Source organism: Drosophila navojoa, chromosome 3 (genome assembly GCF_054131105.1).
Source record: "Drosophila navojoa isolate 15081-1374.11 chromosome 3, UAZ_NAV_1.0, whole genome shotgun sequence".
Taxonomy (NCBI): Eukaryota; Metazoa; Arthropoda; class Insecta; order Diptera; family Drosophilidae; genus Drosophila; species Drosophila navojoa.
Genome location: NC_142891.1, coordinates 5,321,870 through 5,342,589, shown reverse-complemented (window position 1 = coordinate 5,342,589; position 20,720 = coordinate 5,321,870). Strand labels below are relative to the sequence as shown.

Genomic DNA, 20,720 nt, shown 5'->3' with positions numbered 1-20,720 from the left:
ATATTTTTTGGTTCATTGTTTCTTTTGTCAGTTGGTTTTGCGATAAGCCAAGAGCGGGCTAAGCGACGCTGAGACGACGTGCTTATCTCTAGGTTTTCACTCGGTGACGCCACGCTGCGTGTGTTCACCCCAGCTCCAGCACCTACTCCTCCAGCGCTCAGCCTAATCAGCCAAAAAAAAAAAAAAAAAAAAAAAATGAAAGAAGCAACAAAGAAGACAGACCATCTATGTGAGTGTAGTAAGAAAAAGCAAAGCCATTTCTTAGGGCTTCCCTTGTCGCGCTTTATGTAGGCCCTGTCAAGTCAATTAGGCCAATTATGTTGACTTAATTGCGCTTGCAGCGCAAATTGAGGCAGTCAGTCGGCTAGTCCACACTCCGCACTACCGTGCGCTACCCTCCACCAGGTGCTCGGCACACATGCAAAAATTACCCTTCCTGAGGGAAGCCAACAGCCAGGACGTCACTTAAGTGCCGTCAAGTGGAATGCCAGGCCCAAAAAAAAAAAAAAAGAAGAGCTGACGAATTTTTTAGTGGCACTTTATTAAGCCCTGCCTCGCTCAACCAGTTGCATTTCGCTGGCAAGGAGCTGCACTTGAGCAGAGCTGTTTCTGTTCTTAAAATCGATAGAATCTTAGAGGGCTGGGGAGGGGAGGGGTTGTTATGCCCACTTCACTTCAAATAGCTTTCGATGGGGCTTAAATGTGAGTTTGTTGGGGCATGCTACAGGCTGAAGCCGATTCCGTGAATGCTAAAAGTGCTGGAAAGTACTGTACAATACGGCAAGCTAGTGTTGTCTCTAAAGGTGTTCGTCTTATTACCTATACATAAAAATCCTTATATGATGCAATAATCTTTTAAATAAACTTTTCATCACTTAACGTAATCAGTGCAATTTCCAATAGTGCAATAGTTTCGCTTTCTGAATACGACAGCTGTGGCTCCTCGTCGAGCTGCTTAAATTCTTAATCAGATCAAAGTCCTTTCCAAGTAGCCCTTATAACCGATTCGCCACTTAGACACTTATACTCAATATCAATTCGTTCTGCTCTGCTCTACTCCCTGCAGCGACGTCGTGAACGCGGTCGAATTAATCTGAAGGGTGTGCGTCTCGTCGAGGAGGCGACAGTTAGCGGCGAGGGCGGCGATCCCTTTGCACCGGATGTAAGTACAAAGGCGGAAAGAGAGCGGGTGTACAAGATTTTGATTGAGATTAACATGAACATTAACATTAACGCATTGCTGAAATGCGCCCAACCAATTACCTACACAGGGTTACCCCTTTCAAGTGGGCTACTGCGAGACGACGTCGACGACAGCCGCACAGCAGCAGGCGGCGGAGCAACAGCATCTGGGCGAGGGGCAGCATCTGGTGGGCAGAGCCGTGCCCCAGTACACGCTCTACGTGATAGCCAACAGCGAGAAGGAGCGCAGCGAGTGGATACGAGCGATACGACAAGGTAAGCAGCGACGGCGACAGCGACAGCGACAGCGACAGCTCCAACAGTCGCGCGCAACTTGATGACCCCAAAAAAAAAACCTAAAAATCAAGAGTACTTGAGAGATGAAACAGCTCGACCAGCAGATACCTCGTGTTCGATATATATCGATTATAGTGATTAGTGCTTAAAATAAAGTTGTCGAGCTTTTTATTCACCATAGAAGTGACATATCAGATCTGTTATGAGGACACATATCATCGATCTTAGGAAAACATGCATGGAAGTGCTATATCAAATCTGTTATAAAGACGCAATTTATCAGTCTTACGAATATTGCTATGTAAATAGATATTTTTCGCACTTTAGACTGCATTTAAAAAAATATAAATTATTTCTATATACAAGACATGCTCTATACAAGACTAAAACTCGAAACGCGAGTTTCAATAATTGAATAAATCAATTTTCGAGATATTTTTAAAATTTACTAAGGGAAAAGCAAGACAATGGCATCGATATTTATCGATATTAAGAAGCATTATATCTGTATTTGTTATGGCGTCGATATTTATCGATATTAAGAAGCATTATAACCTTATTTGTTACAAAAAGAGTCAATTTTGATGTCTTTAATTCATTTCATAGCACAGAAACACTTAAGGTGATATAGATGTTATCGAGACATCATGTATCAACTTCAAGTTTATGCTAATAATAATTATATTCACACATAGAATAGATCCGATTGCAGTACTGGACATATTTAGGGTCATTAAACAAAATAAAGTGCATTTTCGATAATTATCGGTGCTTAAAATAAAATGCTGTATTCCTTAAGATGAGATGCCATAGAAAAATAAATAGTTTAATTTAGCTCTAAAGAAGTATACCTCATAATTGAACGTGCAATGATATTTATCGATACTTATCACTTTGATATCGATATCTAACACACACAAAAAAAAGAAAAGAAAACAAAACCAAATACATTATATTCAACTTGAAATAGGGTAATAAATCAGTTCAACTCAGTTATTCGCTATATCCCGTATGCTTCGTGCTAATATACCCGCTATTGTAGATTATTAATATGATTCGAGGGCATATTGAAAAGAGTTGCAGAGATGCAGCAGCTGCCAATCGCTGTGGCACGATAAGCCATCAATGGTGCCATCGAAGCCTTGGTAGTCATCCAGGCCAGACAGCAGCAGCAGCAGCAACAACATCAACAACAACTACAACAACAACAACAACCATAACGATGCTTAACCCAAATCTGTGAAGTCAGCTGTGTGGGTCGTAGCTTTTAGCTTTTACTCTTTTTCCAATTTTGTTTGATTGCTGGCAAGCGCCTTAACACTTCTTCGTCTTCTTCTTCTTCTTTTTGATTCGTTGCAGTCTGTGAGGATACGAACACACCGAAATCATATCGATATCATCCTGGTCTCTGGTCGGGCAAGAAGTGGAGCTGCTGCAAGGGCACAGCCCGTAGCACATTTGGCTGCCGAGCTGCCGCTCACTGGCGCGAGGCCAACAATAATCCAAGTAAGAAAATAATTATGAATATGAGTGGAATTGCGACGCTGCATAGCAGTAAATTTCGTTTGCACTCCTGCTGGCCCAAGTGCTTGATGGCAGCTATTGTCTCCTCATCGAGCTCGTCCTCGTCATCATTCTGTACTCTCTGGTATTTTCGCACATCCAAGATTCCCGACCTGGGCAAAACCAACTCCAGATACTGCGTCCTCTGTCCCTTGCCTCTCTGCCTCTCCATTGTGTGTAGCCTATTTATAGCCAGTCTGGCATATTGTTTGGAACGGGGGCTACGCACTGACAGACCTAGCAGAGGGCAAACATATGGAATAGCCTAAAATAAACCGAGAGCAGAGCAATGCAAATGCCCTTTATGTAGGATGCTTTGACTTTGTGGTTATAGAATGTATTATAAATTTTTTATTTATTTATCTCTCATATTCCATCTTCTATATTCTATATAAGTTAAACATTTTATCTTTTATATAACCTATATTCTACATAAGTTAAACATTTTATCTTTTATATAATCTTTATTCTCTTCTATCCTCTTCAATGTTTTTTCCCCCATAATTGCTATTATATCTTCTAGTTATTTGTAAATGGGAGAAGAAATATCAGAGATAAGTTGGCACTACGTTAATTACGAGTCTAAGAAAATATAGAAAACTTTTCAAATCACCCTCGCTATATAAAACTGATGCAACTTGTAACTACTTACAATTCTAGGGCATTACCCTAGATAAGATATACATACATGGTAGATACTGTACGACAAATCGTAATATTTATTTTCCCAGATAAAGTAAAATGACAAACGATTATATATATCAGAAATTTCTTGTAATTTTGGGGTAATTAAAAGTCGTCTAAACTCTAGACTTCTTTTTTGTTTTCTTTTGGCATTGTTTCTATTTTTCTTTGCATTTGCTTTGGCATTGCAACATGCGGCGATAAACTGTAGCAGGCATTCGCTGCGCTGCGCCTCGAATGGGGGGCAGGGCAAGGGAGGGATTCTTACAATTTCATGGATTGAGCTTTCACCTTTTAAAGAGAGCGAATCATTCATTAGGCACGGTCGCGCCTAATGTAGACATCAGAAGTGCCAGCAAATGTTGAATGCTGGCTGCTACCATTTGTGGCAGCCGCACTCTATCTCCCTCTCTCTCTCTCCCACTCTACTCTCTCTCCCTGTCTCTCTTTGAGTTTTCACACATGTTTGCCATTCGCAGCGCTTTTCCATTCTTCATCCTGTCGCCTCGCACAATTTGACACATTGTCCACAGGCATCCGGCGACTTGGCTGATGTCTTGCGCCTTGTGCCTCATGCTCCATGCCCCACGCCTCCTGTCACTTGCCACTTGCCACTTGCCACTTGAAGTGGCTACCACGTTCGTGCCGCCGCTTCCTTAAGCTCTTAATGAGCAACGAGTGTGGCAGATACTTTGCCAACTCTGTTTAAGCTTTAGACGGAACAAACATAAAGTTTGCCCAATGCAAATCTCGGCACCTGGTCGCCGGCCCCACTACTGGCTTATCTATCGACCACTTGCCAATTCCTAGAACTATGGCCAAAAAGGTAAACTCTCCAGTCGTAGCCCTGCCTCTGCTGGGGCAAACATCACTTATCATCATCTGCATCGCTGTTTGTTCATTATATATTTCTCTCAGATAGAACGAACTTTGCTTTAAGTTCGCTCCAAAGGTTAACTTTGGAGTTACTGGAGTTACTAGATGGTTTCGGCCTGGGCAACAATTAAGATTAAATCTCTAAAAATTCCAATTCATACGTGTTTCTGACAAGAAAATGCTGAGTTTAATGGAGCTCTGGCTGTATAAGTAGAAGAATATAAAGTCTTTTATATAGTAAACTTTACTTTAGATTCCTTCTACATATACCTTTGATTTTTAATTATGAGTGTAAAAACAAATATTTTGTATGAAAAAGAAAGTAGAATGGTAGCAATATCAGCGTAGAGCTCAGGATGTCTCATTTCTCTCATACCATCTTTCTTAAATTTTTCCTTGATATTATACAAGTTCGTTAAGCAGATATTCCCCGAAAGAAAGTTCAAGAAAAGTTCAAATATGATTCAAGAGAAGCCCTAGCTTAATGATACTCAACAAAATAATCTCTAATCGCAGTAAAAATATCATTCAATTAAAAAACCATATTTGTGAACCTTATAAAGGAAAGGAATTTCCAAAATAAAAACTGGTTAAAAGACCGAAGCTGAGCATCTCAACAGCTCAATAAATTGCTCCCTCCACAAGCTACTTCAGTTATCTATCTATCTGCGGAGAATCTGTAAAAGCCTGTAAACACCTACAATAACTAAACCGTTTGTCAATTTGGGAGCCCCTTTTGCTCTTTATAATTCCCTCAGTTAACGCTCATTTAAATTGTGTCGGCTTGTCACATTTGTTAAACATTACATTCAGGACTGCCAGGACCCCATTCATACAATAGTTCGAGCCGTGCGACAGCTGTGTGCATGCCCAGACAAAAGGAAACTTTTCCCATCAACTGGAGCAATTATTTTGGTACTCCTTGTCAAGTTTGACAGGCAGATTTGGATCGTACAATTTTATGAGATCAGATTAGGTATAGCCATAGCAATGGCATCTGTGGCCCGCATAACGAACATTGTCTCTTAATTGAGGACTACCCGACTACCCTTAATAGGTTGAGCGAGACAGATGGGGAGAGCGAGGCAGACAGTGAGAGTGTACGAGTGTGAGAGAGGAGGGGCAGCGGTGGGCGTGTCTTTGAGTTAAGCCGTTAAGTCTGCAGCTTTTTTTCGGCAAGTCACTCGCTGCGATCACTTTTATAAATGCTGCTTCGTTTTTTTTCGTTGGGGCGAATTCGGGTCGCACTTCGCTGCCAATTTATCAGCGACAACAAGGAAAGTGGCCTTTTGTCTGTGGAGGATGCGGCGGCCTGCCATGTCAGTTGCCGTTACAATAAATTAGCCTGTCAATGGGCGCAATCTCTTCGCAGCTACGCCCGCGCAATCAGGCCCCCCGCCTCATCTCATCAGTTGCCACCTTCTCCGCCCCACTCCCTCTCTCTCTCTCTCTCTCTCTCTCTCTCTGACACTCTCTTAGCCTTTGCCATATTCCAAGCTGCAATTAATTATGGTTTCCATCCTTTTATTACCGTTTCACCGCTTCTTCTCCTTCTTCTGGCTGACTTTCGCCGCGCGCTTTGCGTGCATTGTAATTAAAAAGAAAAAGAAAAAAGAATACTTCGGTTCGACAAAAATCAACAGCTAGTCACAGTTTTTACGATGCTGTTGGCCCCGCCCCTTACCCATCGCCCCATCTCCCTCTCCCAGTTTTCAACCCTCTCTTGGGCTCCTTGTGTCTCACACTTGTCAAGATTTATGCTCGCCTTGTTTTAAGTGCCTTTGAAAATAGTTTCATGTCTGTGATTATCATCGGGTTCTGGTTTCTTTTTTGTTCTGTCTCTGGAATGGTCGTAAAACAAGCTCGTCTAATAACTCCGCTCTGAACAAAGACGCACTGCAGTCCCAGTATTCCTCCCGAAAAAAAGCAAACAAACAACCAAATTGAAAGACACAAGTAGAACAAGAACAAGCTTGATAAGTAAATACCCTGCAGCTGAGCTAAGTGATAATAACTTAGAGATTATTCTTCTTTTTCACTTACTATTAGTCACTGTATAATTAATTTACTTGTATCTTAAAAAACAGTTAATATATCGTATATTCTAAAATTATCTACTTGCTCAGATTTATACTCTCATTTGTCAAAGGGTATTTTAGAAACGCAAAATCGCAAAAGAAATATCCCAGTTTTCTATTAAGCTGGGAACTTCGGCTCAATTTTTGCTGCTTCGGCTATGGATGCGTCTTCGGGCACACAACTTGCTTGCAGTTTTTTTGTTTTCGGACACCCCCGCGGAGTTGGAGATGCCAGAAGTTCCTTGAAGTCGAAACTGGTTTTTCGGAGGTTTTAGTTGGTTGTTGTTTTGTTTTTGTTTTTCGTTGGGCATATTCGAAAAGCCAGTTCGATATTTAAGAGCGACGCCGAAAGAGCGAAAAATTGTGAACACACACACAACAAAACCAGTTTTTGCCAGTCCCCAATTGTTGCTGCCAGCGTCGCGCTGGAAAAAGTAAACAACAAAAATAAGAGGAACAAAATTGTGTCTAGTGTGCACATGTGACTGTGTGTGTGTGTGTGTGTGTGTGTCGCTGGGCATGTGCAATGAACTTGCCCAGGCGGAGGATCAGGCGCAATTGCTGCAGCCGGGCGTAGCTGCTCTGATTAATATGCCTTGCGCGCTCTCTCACTCTCTTAAATTAGTGCTGCGCCTATTAAGCGATAGGCATCTCTCTCGCCCATTTGAAAGTCACAAATGATTGTAATTAGGCGCTTTTGTTGTTGCCTTCTTATGTTGTTTTTTCTTCTACTGCGTCTCCTTTTAAAGCGTCGGGTGATTGACCATGAAAAGAACAGCAATGAAGCAGCGCAGCAGCAGAGCCTCAAAAACTCAGACGCGCTTTTTTACGCTGTTCAGAAATTGAACAAACGGGCATATTAGTGTACATGTCTATAAATTTACAAATATGTATAAAAAGAAAAATAATAAACATATTGTTGTCATGCTTAAGATAAAAACTTTAATTATAATAATAAAATTTTCTATAAGTCACACTTTGATATTTATAGTTAAGGAAACTTCTCTAAATAGCACTTAGACAGCAAGCAGAGTATCGCACAGTCGCTAACAGCCAATTGCAATGATCTGACTTTTATTTTGTGCTGTGCCTTTTTCATGCATCTTTGACTTGGGCTGTTGTTTCTTCTTCGCTGCCATGCCCAGGCCTGCCCACTCGGTTGCCTAAAGTTTTTTCGGCTTCCTTCTTAGCCTGACATACGCTCAGTGCGCGCCATCTCGCTCTGTCTTTGGCTGCCTAGCATGATTAATGATGCGTTTCTGTTGTGATTCGTTCTAAACGTGGGAAATCAGATACAGCAGCAGCAGCAGTTGCTTAAAAGCTCTCTCGTGTGCTTTTGAAAGTCGTTCTTGTTCGCTCTCTTCCTGCGTTTTGCTACGCAATGCTTATTTTTATACAGCCTTTTACCAATTAATCTTGCGGCCATTTGACAACTGTTTAAGTTTTGATAATCAACGTTGATGATGATTGTTGTCTGTCTGCTGGCTTGTTTTATGCTGCGGGCCACACACGCTCGCACACGCACACTTTACTATTGTTTCTTATGTAAATTCACAGCTTGATTAACACAAAAGACTAACTAATTACACAAGAATTAATAGAAATTTTTGTTTTATTCTTATAGCCGGTAGGCAAACAATCGCTGTCTCTCTGCCTGTTTCTCTCCCTGTCACTCCCTTTCTTGTTTGTTTTTGTGTGTTTTCTAATTGCGCCATATTATTGATACTAGCCATCGTCGTCTCGTTCTCCATCTCCATTTCCATTTTGGCTGGAAGCCAAAACATGTTCATGCTTGTCTTTACCCCAGCTGCAGCTGCCAAAAAAAAAGAGAGAGAAAAAAAAACATCAACAAAAACTTGCTTGTAGCTCTTCCTGTGCAACTGGCAGCAAATTTAACAACTTTAGAACTTTATTTGTCAGCACTTATTAACCTGCTCTTTCTCCCCTCTCTTTCTTTTTCTTTGCAGGTACGTAACTAAACTCTAACTGTAACTGCTTATGGGTATGGGTAAGTGTAAGTGTGCTCATTGATTTGCCTAGACTTCACAACACAACAACAGCAAGCTGTTTGTACATTTCTACGTATGCACTCATACATGCTAGTGCATTGCGTTCTTGTTGCTTTGCTTGCATTTGTTTATGTACTTTTTTTCCTCCCATATGGCAGACATCAACTCCCAAACGGAATGCTCTGCTCCACTCTCAGAGCGCCGAACTACTCTGCTCGTGCTCTGGCTCTCTGAGTTGCTGCTCGAAACTCGAAGCGCACGCCCTCAACTTGTTTCGCTCTGCTCGCACACGTACTCGCCGTGTCTTCGTTCAGTTCAGTTGCTTACGAGCCGTCTTTGAGTGCGCAACAGGCTTAAGATAGAGCGCTGCGCGCGTCGTTACTTGAACGTCAACGTTTGCCGTTGAACGCGTGTGCCATTCAAAAATAAAGAAGAAAAATTAAAATAAAATAAATTGTTGCTAGTTTCACGTTTCTTGGCGTCGCAAGTCGCGCTTTTAATGTCATTTAGGCGAAAAGCAAAGTCGAGAAAATACAAAAGAAATAATTATAAAAATATATCTACGAAAATAAATACAACACCAAAGTCATGCAATGATAATTGTCAAATATAACAACCAGTCAAAGTTAATTGCATTTCGTTAATGAGCAAAACGTGGCGGCAACAAAATGTAAAACAACAAACAACAAATGAAATCCTAGTGAAGTTTCCCAAAACAAACAAACAACAAAGAAATCGCAGCTGAATTATGTAAATACTTAAATAATTTAAATAAATCAAGTGCAAATCAAAATCATTTGACGCGCAATTTACTCGAGAGAATAATGTAAAACACAAAATTAAATCTAATTAAAATGTGCGCATCTCCTCCCCCAAATTGAATTTCTAACAGTAAAAGTGGCTTATGTCACGCATACACACACACACTCATACACTTGCATTTAGCTGCATATACACGTCTTTTATGGGGCTTGGGGACAGTCTGGCAACGCCAAGCACAAAGCTGTTTAACTTGTTTCTTTTTTGGCGTGCGCAGTTTTTTATACTCATTCACGAAGTGAATTAGTATATTGGTTTTGTGCAATGTCCGTCTTGCTGTCCGTCCGTCTGTCCGTCCGTCCGTCCGTCCGTCTGTCCGTCTGTCCGTCTGTCCGTCTGTCCGTATGAACGCAGTTCATTTCGCCGCTATTGAAGCTAGAGACTTGAAATTTTGAACACATACTCGTGTATAACTCCGATTTATAAAGTGTTAAAATTTTCCCGATCCGCCCACTAGGGGCGGGGCAAATCGGAAAATGCATTTTCCGATATACCAGAAATCATGTTAGTTAAAGAGCTAGAGAGTTGAAATTTGGTATGTAGATCCGCGTTGACCCCCCAAGTCCAAAAAGCTATAGTGGATATATCTACGCCCATTGGGGGCGTGGCAAATCAGATAAAACTGTATCTCCTAAAGTTCTAAAGCTAGAACGTTGAAATTTCGCACGTAAGCTAATGCTATAATTCTATAATGACTGATGAAAAAATTTTATGTCTACGCCTAATAGGGGCGTGGCAAATCGGCCCTGAAGATATAGTGATTTTTCAAATTTGGCTATATTTTAGGTACTATTGATGCTACAGACTTGAAATTTGGTATATATACGCGAGTTGACCACCCAAGTCCAACAAGCTATGGTGGATATATGTCCGCCCAAAGGGGGCGTGGCAAACCGCAAAACTTTATATCTCCTACAGTTTAAGAGCTAGAAGCTTCAAATTTGGATAGTTGAGTTACTGGTAACCTCCTCTATCGATGCCCCAAAAATAATTGTCACGCCTCTTTGGGGGCGTGGCATATCGAAAAATACCCTGTAATTTTCACATTTTTTGAGCGTAAGCATTTAAATTTCGCATATATGTTACCGTTAGCTCTTTCTAAGAACTGGCCAAAAATGAGGTGTCTACGGCCACTAGGGGCGTGGCAATTGGCATTTGTAGCATTAAATTGCGACATTTATATGCTTGAGCTATCTATGTACATTTGTAAATGTATATACAAATAGGCTTAATAGGCATTGATAACACGGAAGGAAAGATTTTATAAAATTTAAAAATAAAATTTAAATACTTAAAAAATATAAAAGAAGCTAAAATAACAAAATTTGCAATTTACAAAAAAGAGTTTTCCGCGGGATTTGAACTCGCACCCAAGCCATGTTTGTCAAAATAACAAGCACAAATTTAGCCGGCGCCTTTGCCGACAGCGCTACCGCCTACTGTCAACAAACGCAATTAAAATGAAATGCAAAAATGAGATTCTTGATATGACGCATTATAGAAAAGAAGAGCCAGAGTAGCGGATGATAAATTTGCATTACATACATACGCACATACAAATGAGCGCGTGCATAAGAAAGGCTGTAATGCTTGATGCTACATATGCGTGCAGACTTATGTGCATACATATACATGCATATATGCGTACATACATATATGAGGGCTATTTAAGAAGAAACAACTTAAAACTTATAAAATTGTTCTTTCTAATTGAAAGAATAAAATATCTATTTTATAAAAAAACGAAATATGTATGATAAAAAAAAAAACCCGATGGGGATTTGAACCTCCGTCGCCGTAACATAACTTGCGACGCCTTTAGCGCTCACGCTATCACTTTGCTTCACAAGCTGTTAGCTAAAATACAATAAGCTAATAACAGAGCGTCATCTGACAAAACTACAATAACAGCTAGAAAATCCAGAAATCAATCGCAATTCTTAGAATGCTAAAAAGCGCGCATTTGTAATGTAAGCAAACGCTAAAGAATCTGCAATAGGTGTGACCGAAAGCTATCAACGAAAATTACCATACATTTGTACTCAAAAAGTGCACGATCAATATAATAATTATCGATTACTCGATAAAAATTACCAAAAGCTACAATATAATCAAAAAGCATAATTGTTTTGTACTAATTTTTTTAAATTAAATTAAATTTACAAAGTGACTGTGAATGAGTATTCCGCAGTCGGTAGCGCCCGACTGCAACGTTCTTACTTGTTTTCTTTTATTTTTTTGACTTTCCGCTTTGGAGCCGCTGCTAGAGCTGTTGTTGTTGCTTATCTAACGCGCAGCTTCTACAAAACGAAAAATCTTTTAGCTCTCTGTTTTTCTTGTTGTTAATTAACTTGTAGAAAGAAAAAGACAAAAGCAATCATTTAAAACTTTCGTGAGAACAGAAGGCAATAAATACAGGGAAATGTGGGCTCGAATTTAATTTCATATTGTCTGTGGTGTGAGCTAGAAGACAGGCAAATCTTTTCATATTTATGAGTTTTTCTTTTGTGTTTCATTCGCGCCGCATAAATGTTACTGCTAACGTTAATGTACGTGCTAATGTTATGCACAAATGTTAATTGGCAAGACAAAATGTTGGGCTAGGCACGTGTCGCTAAATTAAAGAGCTTAACATGTTGAAGGGAAATTTTTGAACGAAAGAGCGCACTACAGTGAAAGCTCGAGCAGCGTCAGAGTTGGCTTGTATGGGCAATTTTCGTTGTTTTCAATACTTTTTCGTCTTCCCTTTTGGGATTTTTCTGTTGTTGAATAATCAAGCGAGGCATAGAAAGGAAAATTCTAACCAGTGACTGCACAAAATATCCCATTTCTATCTCTTTTTCAATTGTTAAGCAAGCTTTAACTCTAACTATATTCTATTTGTATTTATTTCGTTCTCGTCCTCTCTTGCTCTTGGTACCAATTAGTGGTCAGGCGCCTGCAAAGAAGTACCTCCACTTTAAAGTCGTCTGCAGACCTGTCTATGTCTCTAAGCAGGTAGCCGCAACCACTTAACCGTCCTAAGCTGATCCTCACACAGAAATTTGACCTTCTCATTGTGTAATTCAATATTTGTATATATGCCGTAAACAGGATCTGCTTCTTCTTCATCCTCTTTATTTTTCGAGTTGATTGCAATTGGTTTTCGGGTTTTTGTTTAGTTTGGCTTTATCAGGAATTTATTTGTTTTGTGTTTCTTCTTTTCTCTCTATCCCTATCTCTCTTCTTCTTGATCTTGAGGCCAAGCACGTCGCACACAAATGATTTCGTCTGCTTATCACGTAGCCTCTGCATAAAGTTAGTTTAACAAGTTTTCAGTTCTGTTTAGTTTTTTCCTCTAGATATATGAAACTCTATTTTTTTTAAATTTATTTTTAAGATATTAAAATAATGTTTTTTTTTTTTTGTGAGTACTTTAAATTTAGAGAATCTCTCTCAAAAATAATGTCAGCCGTAGTCCAACTATCATAAAAAATACAATTTTGGTTGCATTTCTTCAAGTTCTTTCTAATTACGTTTTTTCTGTTTCTTATCTGGTTGGGCATTAAAAAGTTCCGTTTCAAATTTCAATAGAAATCAATTAAAACTCAACTCTGAGTCGAGTTCTAACCAAAGCTTTTTTGTCTCAGCATTTCTTTTGTTCCACTCCAGCTTTGAGGCATTTTTTTTTTTTCATAAGAAAGTGGCCCATAAAAAAACGGATCCATTCCCCGTCTGAACATTAAAGGTTGGCTTGAAATTGTCGTAAAGGAGGCAGAAAAATAAAATATAAAAAAAATAACATAAACACACGCGAGTTTTCAATTTGTAACTGTCTTCGCATAATGTAACCTGCCCATAAATAGAATGTGGAGAGGGAGTTACAAATATATTTTGATAGCGCTACCGAAACCGAGCCCGAACCCGAACCCAAGCCCAAACCGAATGTTCGGTCTGTAGTTCCCTGTAAATGTGATTGGCATCTAAAGATCATAAAATCCGAAAACGAAAAACCCTAAACAAATGGCCAAACGGTATTTGGATAATTGGTATAGTTAGAAAATAGTTAGGAATAACTAGAAATGGTGTGCGTGTGGCATTTGCAGGTAAAAATTTGAAGATAAAATTTGAAGTAGCTAAGGGTTTTGTAATTCGAATTGATTCTTAAATATTTTGGTTCTAAATATATCAATAAAATATGATATATTAAACTATATTATGCATAGTTGAAAACTTTGGCATAAAATAAGAACACGATAGGTGAGCGTATTACTTTTTTCGCTCAGTGTATTTCAACTCTGGAGATGCTTAACGTTTGTTAATTATGCATTTTTCGGTGGAAAAACGAATTTTTCACTTGCAGCGAAAAATCGAGTGGCCAAACGACGGCAAACAGGCTTAGCAACTCCGAGTTTCGTTCGGGCCCAGTTAATTTATAATGCGTTAGCAACTGTTGCCAATTCCGCGTATTTATCTCTAGAGTCTCTTGGCTTTTCTTTTGCTGAAAGGGCAGCAGTGCTAGATTTAGCTAATTTTAAATTATACGCTAAAAAAGCGTTGAAGAACCGAAAATAAATCTATGTAAAATATTTCATTAACCTAATTTTGTATACCCATAAATTCCATTAAATGAAATTCTTATATGAGTTCAACTATTTTTTTTTTTTAACGTGAAACATAAATTTGTACTTAAATTTTGGCTATTTGTTAGCCCTAATTCCTGCTAAATCTAGCTTTCGTATTGCAATAACTCTCTTTTCGTTGTCAGTTACTCTCTTTCTCTCTCCTTGTGGCTCTCCCTCTTTTTCTCTTACATGTTGGCATCCTTCAGCTAACGGTTTATTTGCTTGTTTGTTGTGGTTTCTCTACTCTGCGCCCTGTCTGTACGCCTTCTTCTTTCTCTCTGCCTCTCTCTCTCTCTCTCTCTCTTCCTCTGTCAGTCTCTTGCTTGCACTCTCTCATTACTGCACATCTCGAAGGTTGTTGTCGAAAAAGAACAACAACAATATCAATTCGCCCAAACAAGTTTCTTAAGTTCGCTCATTATTTCCCTCACTCTTTCGCTCTTACGGTGCTGCCCTCTCGTCCTATCTTGATCGCTGCAGCTCGCTTGACTGGCAAAAAGCTTTAGCATTTGTACCGTTAGCAATTTACCAAAGTAAATTAACTGCACAAAGTGCGCAGGTTGTGATTGAAAGAGTTGGAAAGAGTGGTTGGAGAGCGGGGGCAGGGGCTAAAGATTGGCCAATAAAATTGCATATTTATTGGTCCCAGCGTGCGGGTCAAGGTCAGCGACGTGCCCCTTTTCATATGGATGTCAAGCGACTGCTCCCTCACTGCCTCCCTCTCATTCTCGCAGTCTGCCTGTCGCTCCCTACAAATTTGCAATGCCCTCAATGTTAACGTTGAAAGTCGCAGCGCTTGTCCGACTTCGAAATTGATTATACGATTATTATTATTATTATTATTATTTATTTTTGGAGCTCTTTGCTTTGTACACGCTTCTCGTCGTGTTGTTGCTGTTGTTGCTGTTGTTGTTTTCTCATTCGACTCGAATCAGGTCAAAACGGTTGCTTTCTTTCACTGTGCCACGCCTTTGGCTCCTCCGTAAATAAATTTTGCATGCTTAAGCAAACGCTTTCTTCCAAAGCGCGAGCGCGCGTTCGCAAGGTCAAAAACAAGTTCAATCTACAGACAGGGTATCCATCTGTGTCACATACACATCTAAAATATACATATGTATGTGTGTATATTATAGATGTGTATATAACCATAAAGCAACAGCAAACACTTCTAAGCGATACGATCTTAACTCTTTGGGTAGAGGAAGAAGAGCAAGCGCTTTGAGTTTTTTAATTGCAAATTTCTCTTGATATATGATTTTTTTAAGATTGAAGATTTTTTTTTTTTTAGCATTTTTTGCTCATAAATTTTGGACGTACAGTTATTGTCTGTTGTCTGTTGTTAACGATTATTTTTTCTATATGCAAAATTTAACTGTAAAAAGTGTAAATCTAAATTTTACTTAAAGTAAACTAAAAAATATAATAAATTTATTTTTTATCTTTAAAAAGATTAGACCTTAATTAACTTGAATTTTAGCTTAGAATATTTTCAACAAAATTATTTGGCCTAAACAAATTCTTACATAATTTAAAAGTATTTTCCATAATAATCAATTTGTAAATCAATTCCGAATTATAATCCCCCTTAAATTTGAGCTTGTTTTTACATCGCGCCACGCCCTTTTGCCTTTTACTTGTTATAAAAATTTGTTAAGCAATTGCTTTTTGGTTTTTCTCTCTTCGATACTAAGTCGTCGTTTTTTCTTGTTCTCGTTGCGAATCTTTATTCGTAGAGTTCAAAAGATTTTGTTGTTTGCTTGATTGACTTTTGATTTATAGTGCGTACAAAGCGAACAACAAGCCGAAATTAATGTTAATTATGCAGCAACAACAGCATCAGAGGTAGCCTAGCTCACGTCTAACTGACAGGCTCAATGAACTGCGCCTACGGCTCAGATGTATAGATTTAGATACAGCTGAAGCTACAGAAATAGATACAGATACAAGATACAATGAGATATGTAGATACTTATAAATTTAAAGAAGATGTAGATAAAGATGGAAATGTCGAAACAACTACACAATCACATAGGAATAGATACAGTTATATTTAGATATATAGATATAGATACGTAGGTAGATACAGATATTGATAAAAACTTAATTCAATGAGATAGCACTACATCTATATAGATTCAGACATAGATACAATAAGCATATATGTATTTTTGTCTGCATCTATTTAAGCATTGGCTACATATAACTATACAAATACAAGATACAAACACACATAAAGACGCACAAATACAACTTCAGCTTGCGTCAATAGCCACAGATACTTCTGCTAATAGATTCAGATATGCGTACATCGATTTATTTTACTGCCGCTCAAGGTTTTGTCAGTCTCATCATAACCAACGTCATTATGAACACCGATTATCATAATCATTATCGTGCTATTATGATCAACTCGAGCAGAAAAAAAAAAAAAAAACAACTTTAGATGTATATTTCAATTTACAGATAGATCAGCCTCTTGCTGGTATTTACCCACTCTCGACTGGGCCAAGTTTTTGTCAATGAAATTCCAACTAACTATCGATTGGATATGCCATAAAACGTAAAGCAGGAAGAAGCTGCACAAGATGTTTGTGAGAATATATATATTATTATAGTAGGGCTATTTCAACAATAGATTTCTTAGGTATTGTTATGGATCATTTTTGAGACGAATACTTTTACTTTGTATTCTATTATTCTATATTCTTTAACCTTCTGGTCAAAATATTATGATACAAAAGTTTTACCTTTAATAGAACTATCGTGGTAGATAATATGGTTTGTTTCGGTAATTAGGAATTTGCAGCGGTTTGATTGTTTACCTATAAGTTTTCCCTTGTAATGACAAAAGTTTTCTTTTGTCGGCTCCATTAAAATCCGTTCCAATGCATAGATCTCAACTATTTGCCCACCAAATGGGGGTCTACTTCATTAGCCCCACAGAAAAATCAATAAACTTTATGATTTTTGTTTTCGACTTTCAGCAATTAACTCAGCTCGAATTGCCTCTATAAATTGAGAGATCTCGAGTGAGTGAGAGAGATAGAGAGGGGGGTACTTAACCTCCACCGACTTGGGTTTCTCAAGAGTATTCATTGATCTTCTATCATTATCGTCAATCATTCATTATCTTCGACTGCAAAAATGCAACCTCAGCAGCTGAAAACTAACCTCATTTATTGTCATTACGCGTTTTTGTTGTTGTTGTTGTTGATCTTGTCTCTTTCAGGTTTCTTTTGTTATTTTTCGTTCTGTTTGCTTATTTGGGTTTTTTTTCTCTCATTTTTAAACGAATCTTCATGACGCAATTTGACGTCTTCGCAGAATCTTTGGCATAAAAAAAGAACTAAGTAATAGGAATTTCTGATTAGCTATGCAAACAAAGCACGTTTCGTGTTTAATAACATAAATCAATAGATCTAACAGAAATTGCAGCAACAGCAGCAGCAGCACAGCAGCTGATTTTGATTTCAACTTTTGATTGATTTATTGACAAATTGTCAAATTCAAATTGAAATTGAAATTCTGTTTGCTTGGCAATAGACACCCTGGAAATGTGTGATCGCATAGAAGGAGACACCAACGACCTCGCATAAAGAATATTTACACATAGAGCATTTCAATAATAATATATTAGCCTTTGTCCTAAACCCATGTGAACTGAGCTTGCAGTGAAGGTTTCTTAATGAAATTCGGTATAGCGGTTTCTTTATGCAGCAGAAAATATATACGATGAGCTCGAACGTATTGTATGATTATTTTATATAGCTGTCATAGAAATGTTTGAAAATCAAATAGGTTGGAATAGAACTTTTTTATCTTGGAGTTAGATAGATATTCGGCAAATTTCAGCACGCTGTCTAATAAATAAACAAATTCTTTTCGTTATTGTTATACTATATCTTTAGTTATATGGGATTATTGGGTCGTAAAATATGTGAAAGGTATGAAGTTACTTTTAATATATGTACATATATAAAAGAATTTTTGTTTTTATCTTCTTCTTTAGCTTAAATGATTTCCTAGTTTTTTGAAGATTTCAATTTGATTTATATATTGTTAGATCACAGCTCATCAAGGGTATTTAGCAGGAAGCATGCTGAGCTTGGTGTATTTCAAAATTACTCAAAAAAAAAAAAAAAAAAAACTTAATTTTTTGTTACTTTTGATTGATTGTTGAAACATTGCGCATAGCATATGATTCTTATATTGCTTATAAATAATAATTTTTGTTGGCTATTAAAACGTGCAATTGACTACAAAAAAAATAAAAAAAAACTTCTCAAGTTGGCCTAGACAAAAATTGCCAAAAAAATACAAAAAATAATACTTCCGCGAGCAATGGACGAACAGTTGATGATTTTTGATATATTTGTGTGTGTGTGTGTGTTGGTGTATGTAGCTGTCAATCAAAATTACATAACAAGTGAGGCAATTGCCATCCATATTCCTGTCTCTCTCGCTCTCCCATAACAACGCGTCGTCAAATGATTTCAAATTGCCTTCGATTCAAAACGCACAACAATTGCTCATCTCTTTCTTGATTTCGTTAAAATTTTTATGTGCTTTTGCTGTTTGGCGTTGCCAGATTTTGCATAGAGTGCGCCAGATAACAAAGAAGGAAAGCAAAAAAAAGAAAACAAGCAACATTCGCTGTTGTTGCTGTAATGATACCCTGCGTGAGTCTGGCCGAAACGAGCGTCATTGGCAACATGAAGGAGCGCGTCAAGGAAATGAAAGTTTTTGGCTGTCGCCTCAACTTTTGGAATCACATCGGCCACAGCCTCACTAGCTCCAAGGCCAAAGAAGGTAAAACGAAATGCAAAAGAATATCAATTCAAACAAGTGAAATATATGTGAAAGTGAAAATGAAAGCTAAAGAAATAAGAATTTATATTGATAAATAATAAATATTTTAATAATATATAATTATTGTGCCCTAATCATAGCACTAAGTATTACTATATTGACATATGAATAATAATATTCGAGGATTTGGATTATCGGAGAGAGATATTTGTCTATATAAAAGTTCTCTATATTAAGACAAATCCACAAATACATCTAGTTCAATTGAATGCCTAATATTTATATTGATAAGCTTAGATTATATATATTGTATATTCATGGGATCTTTAACTCTTAAAATGATCGCAACTGTGCTTTTTTATAAGGAGAACTATGTGAGTTCCTAAAAATGTATTTTAGTTAATCAGCAGAACAATTTAACTTAATGAAATATATTCGACTCTATATATGTAACTCGTATTATACGTATATATAATATCGCATGACCTCAAGTGAAAGTAAAAACAAGATCTTGCTAAGATCGTTAAAGATCCGCCTGCATGAGAAACTGTGAACAGAGTGGGGGAATAACGCAAGAATATCATCGTCTGGATCTGGCTTATGGTGTTATTTCATATTAAACATCTGGAGGCGTTTGCTGTCGATGATTACAAGGTCTGGCAAGAGCTGTGTTTAGCGACAGTCGACGCGGCGTTGTCAGCTGCATTTTCTGTTTTTGTTCTTTGTTTTAGTTATTGTTGTTGTTTTTGTTGTTGTTGTTTTTGTGTTGCATTACAAGGCAAAGAGTTCTCCATCTCGCTTACTGCAAGCCCCGGGGGCAATTATGTTAAATATAAGGCTGACGATGAACACGCTGATGGCAGGCGGTTATTAGATGATCGACAAGCTCATGATGATGATGCTGATAATGATGATGATGATGATGATGATGATGATGTGGCATGACAGCTAAAGAAACGCAGATGCAGACAACAGATGCGGCAATTGCATAATTGAAATGAATTAGCAACCAGCCAAGCCCCAACGGAGAAGCTTAGCGAAACTGAAAGTGCAAAGCGTGCCAATAAGGAAATCCAACAAATGGGCGTGACAAGAATATGCACATACATATGCATAATTATGGATGTGCATTTGTTTATGCAGATACATCAATGTCAATTGAGATGGCAGCTGGAAGAACGCCTTTACGACTTGCCGTAAAATGGAGAACGTATTGGAAGTTGAGCAGATTTTAGTGCATAGTACAATATTATTTGCTGTAGGATATCGGAGTGAATCAAATCGATATATATCGAAAAGTGAGCTAGTGGATTTTATAAGATAAATATGACACATACGACAAAGGGATTTAAATGTAATTTATTTTAATTGTTTATCAATTGAAAGTCTTTCGCTATAGATAGATAAAAAAGTTATCGATATTTTGAATGTCATGAATATAAAGCCATCATTCTATCTTTATATGTTTGTATATAGATACTAAGGTTAAGGTCAAATTTTAATGCTTTTCAACAGCCATTGAAGAATTATGAAAAGTTCATCGTCAGATTGTGATATATTAGTTACCAATCGATACGATTGCAATCGTATAAATTTGCCTGTTGGCTTCTAAGATCGTTCAAATTGTTGAGCTTGTCCATCGTAACAATGTTATTGCTTTCATTATAAAATTAAATAAAAGTTTTGTCCATTTTAAAATTTAGTGATCATAATTATATATTTAATATGTATATATGTATAACTTTGCATATAAATGCACATCTCTAGCTCGTGCATATATTAAACGCATTTGCGCATCT

General features: G+C 37.8%; 1 protein-coding gene across 2 annotated transcripts in view; it reads left to right on the top strand.

The window, feature by feature from the left end:
* Positions 1-20,720, top strand: part of Btk (tyrosine-protein kinase Btk29A) — a 53,719-nt gene that overhangs the window by 19,269 nt on the left and 13,730 nt on the right. The window contains exons 2-4 of one of the 2 annotated variants that reach the window (XM_030386558.2): positions 1,067-1,162; positions 1,272-1,458; positions 2,839-2,985. In XM_030386558.2, coding sequence (XP_030242418.1) covers positions 1,067-1,162; positions 1,272-1,458; positions 2,839-2,985 — 430 coding nt within the window. Of the gene's footprint in view, positions 1-1,066; positions 1,163-1,271; positions 1,459-2,838; positions 2,986-8,991; positions 9,440-18,700; positions 18,922-20,720 lie in introns of those variants that run through there. The other variant, XM_030386559.2, reaches the window with a different exon arrangement.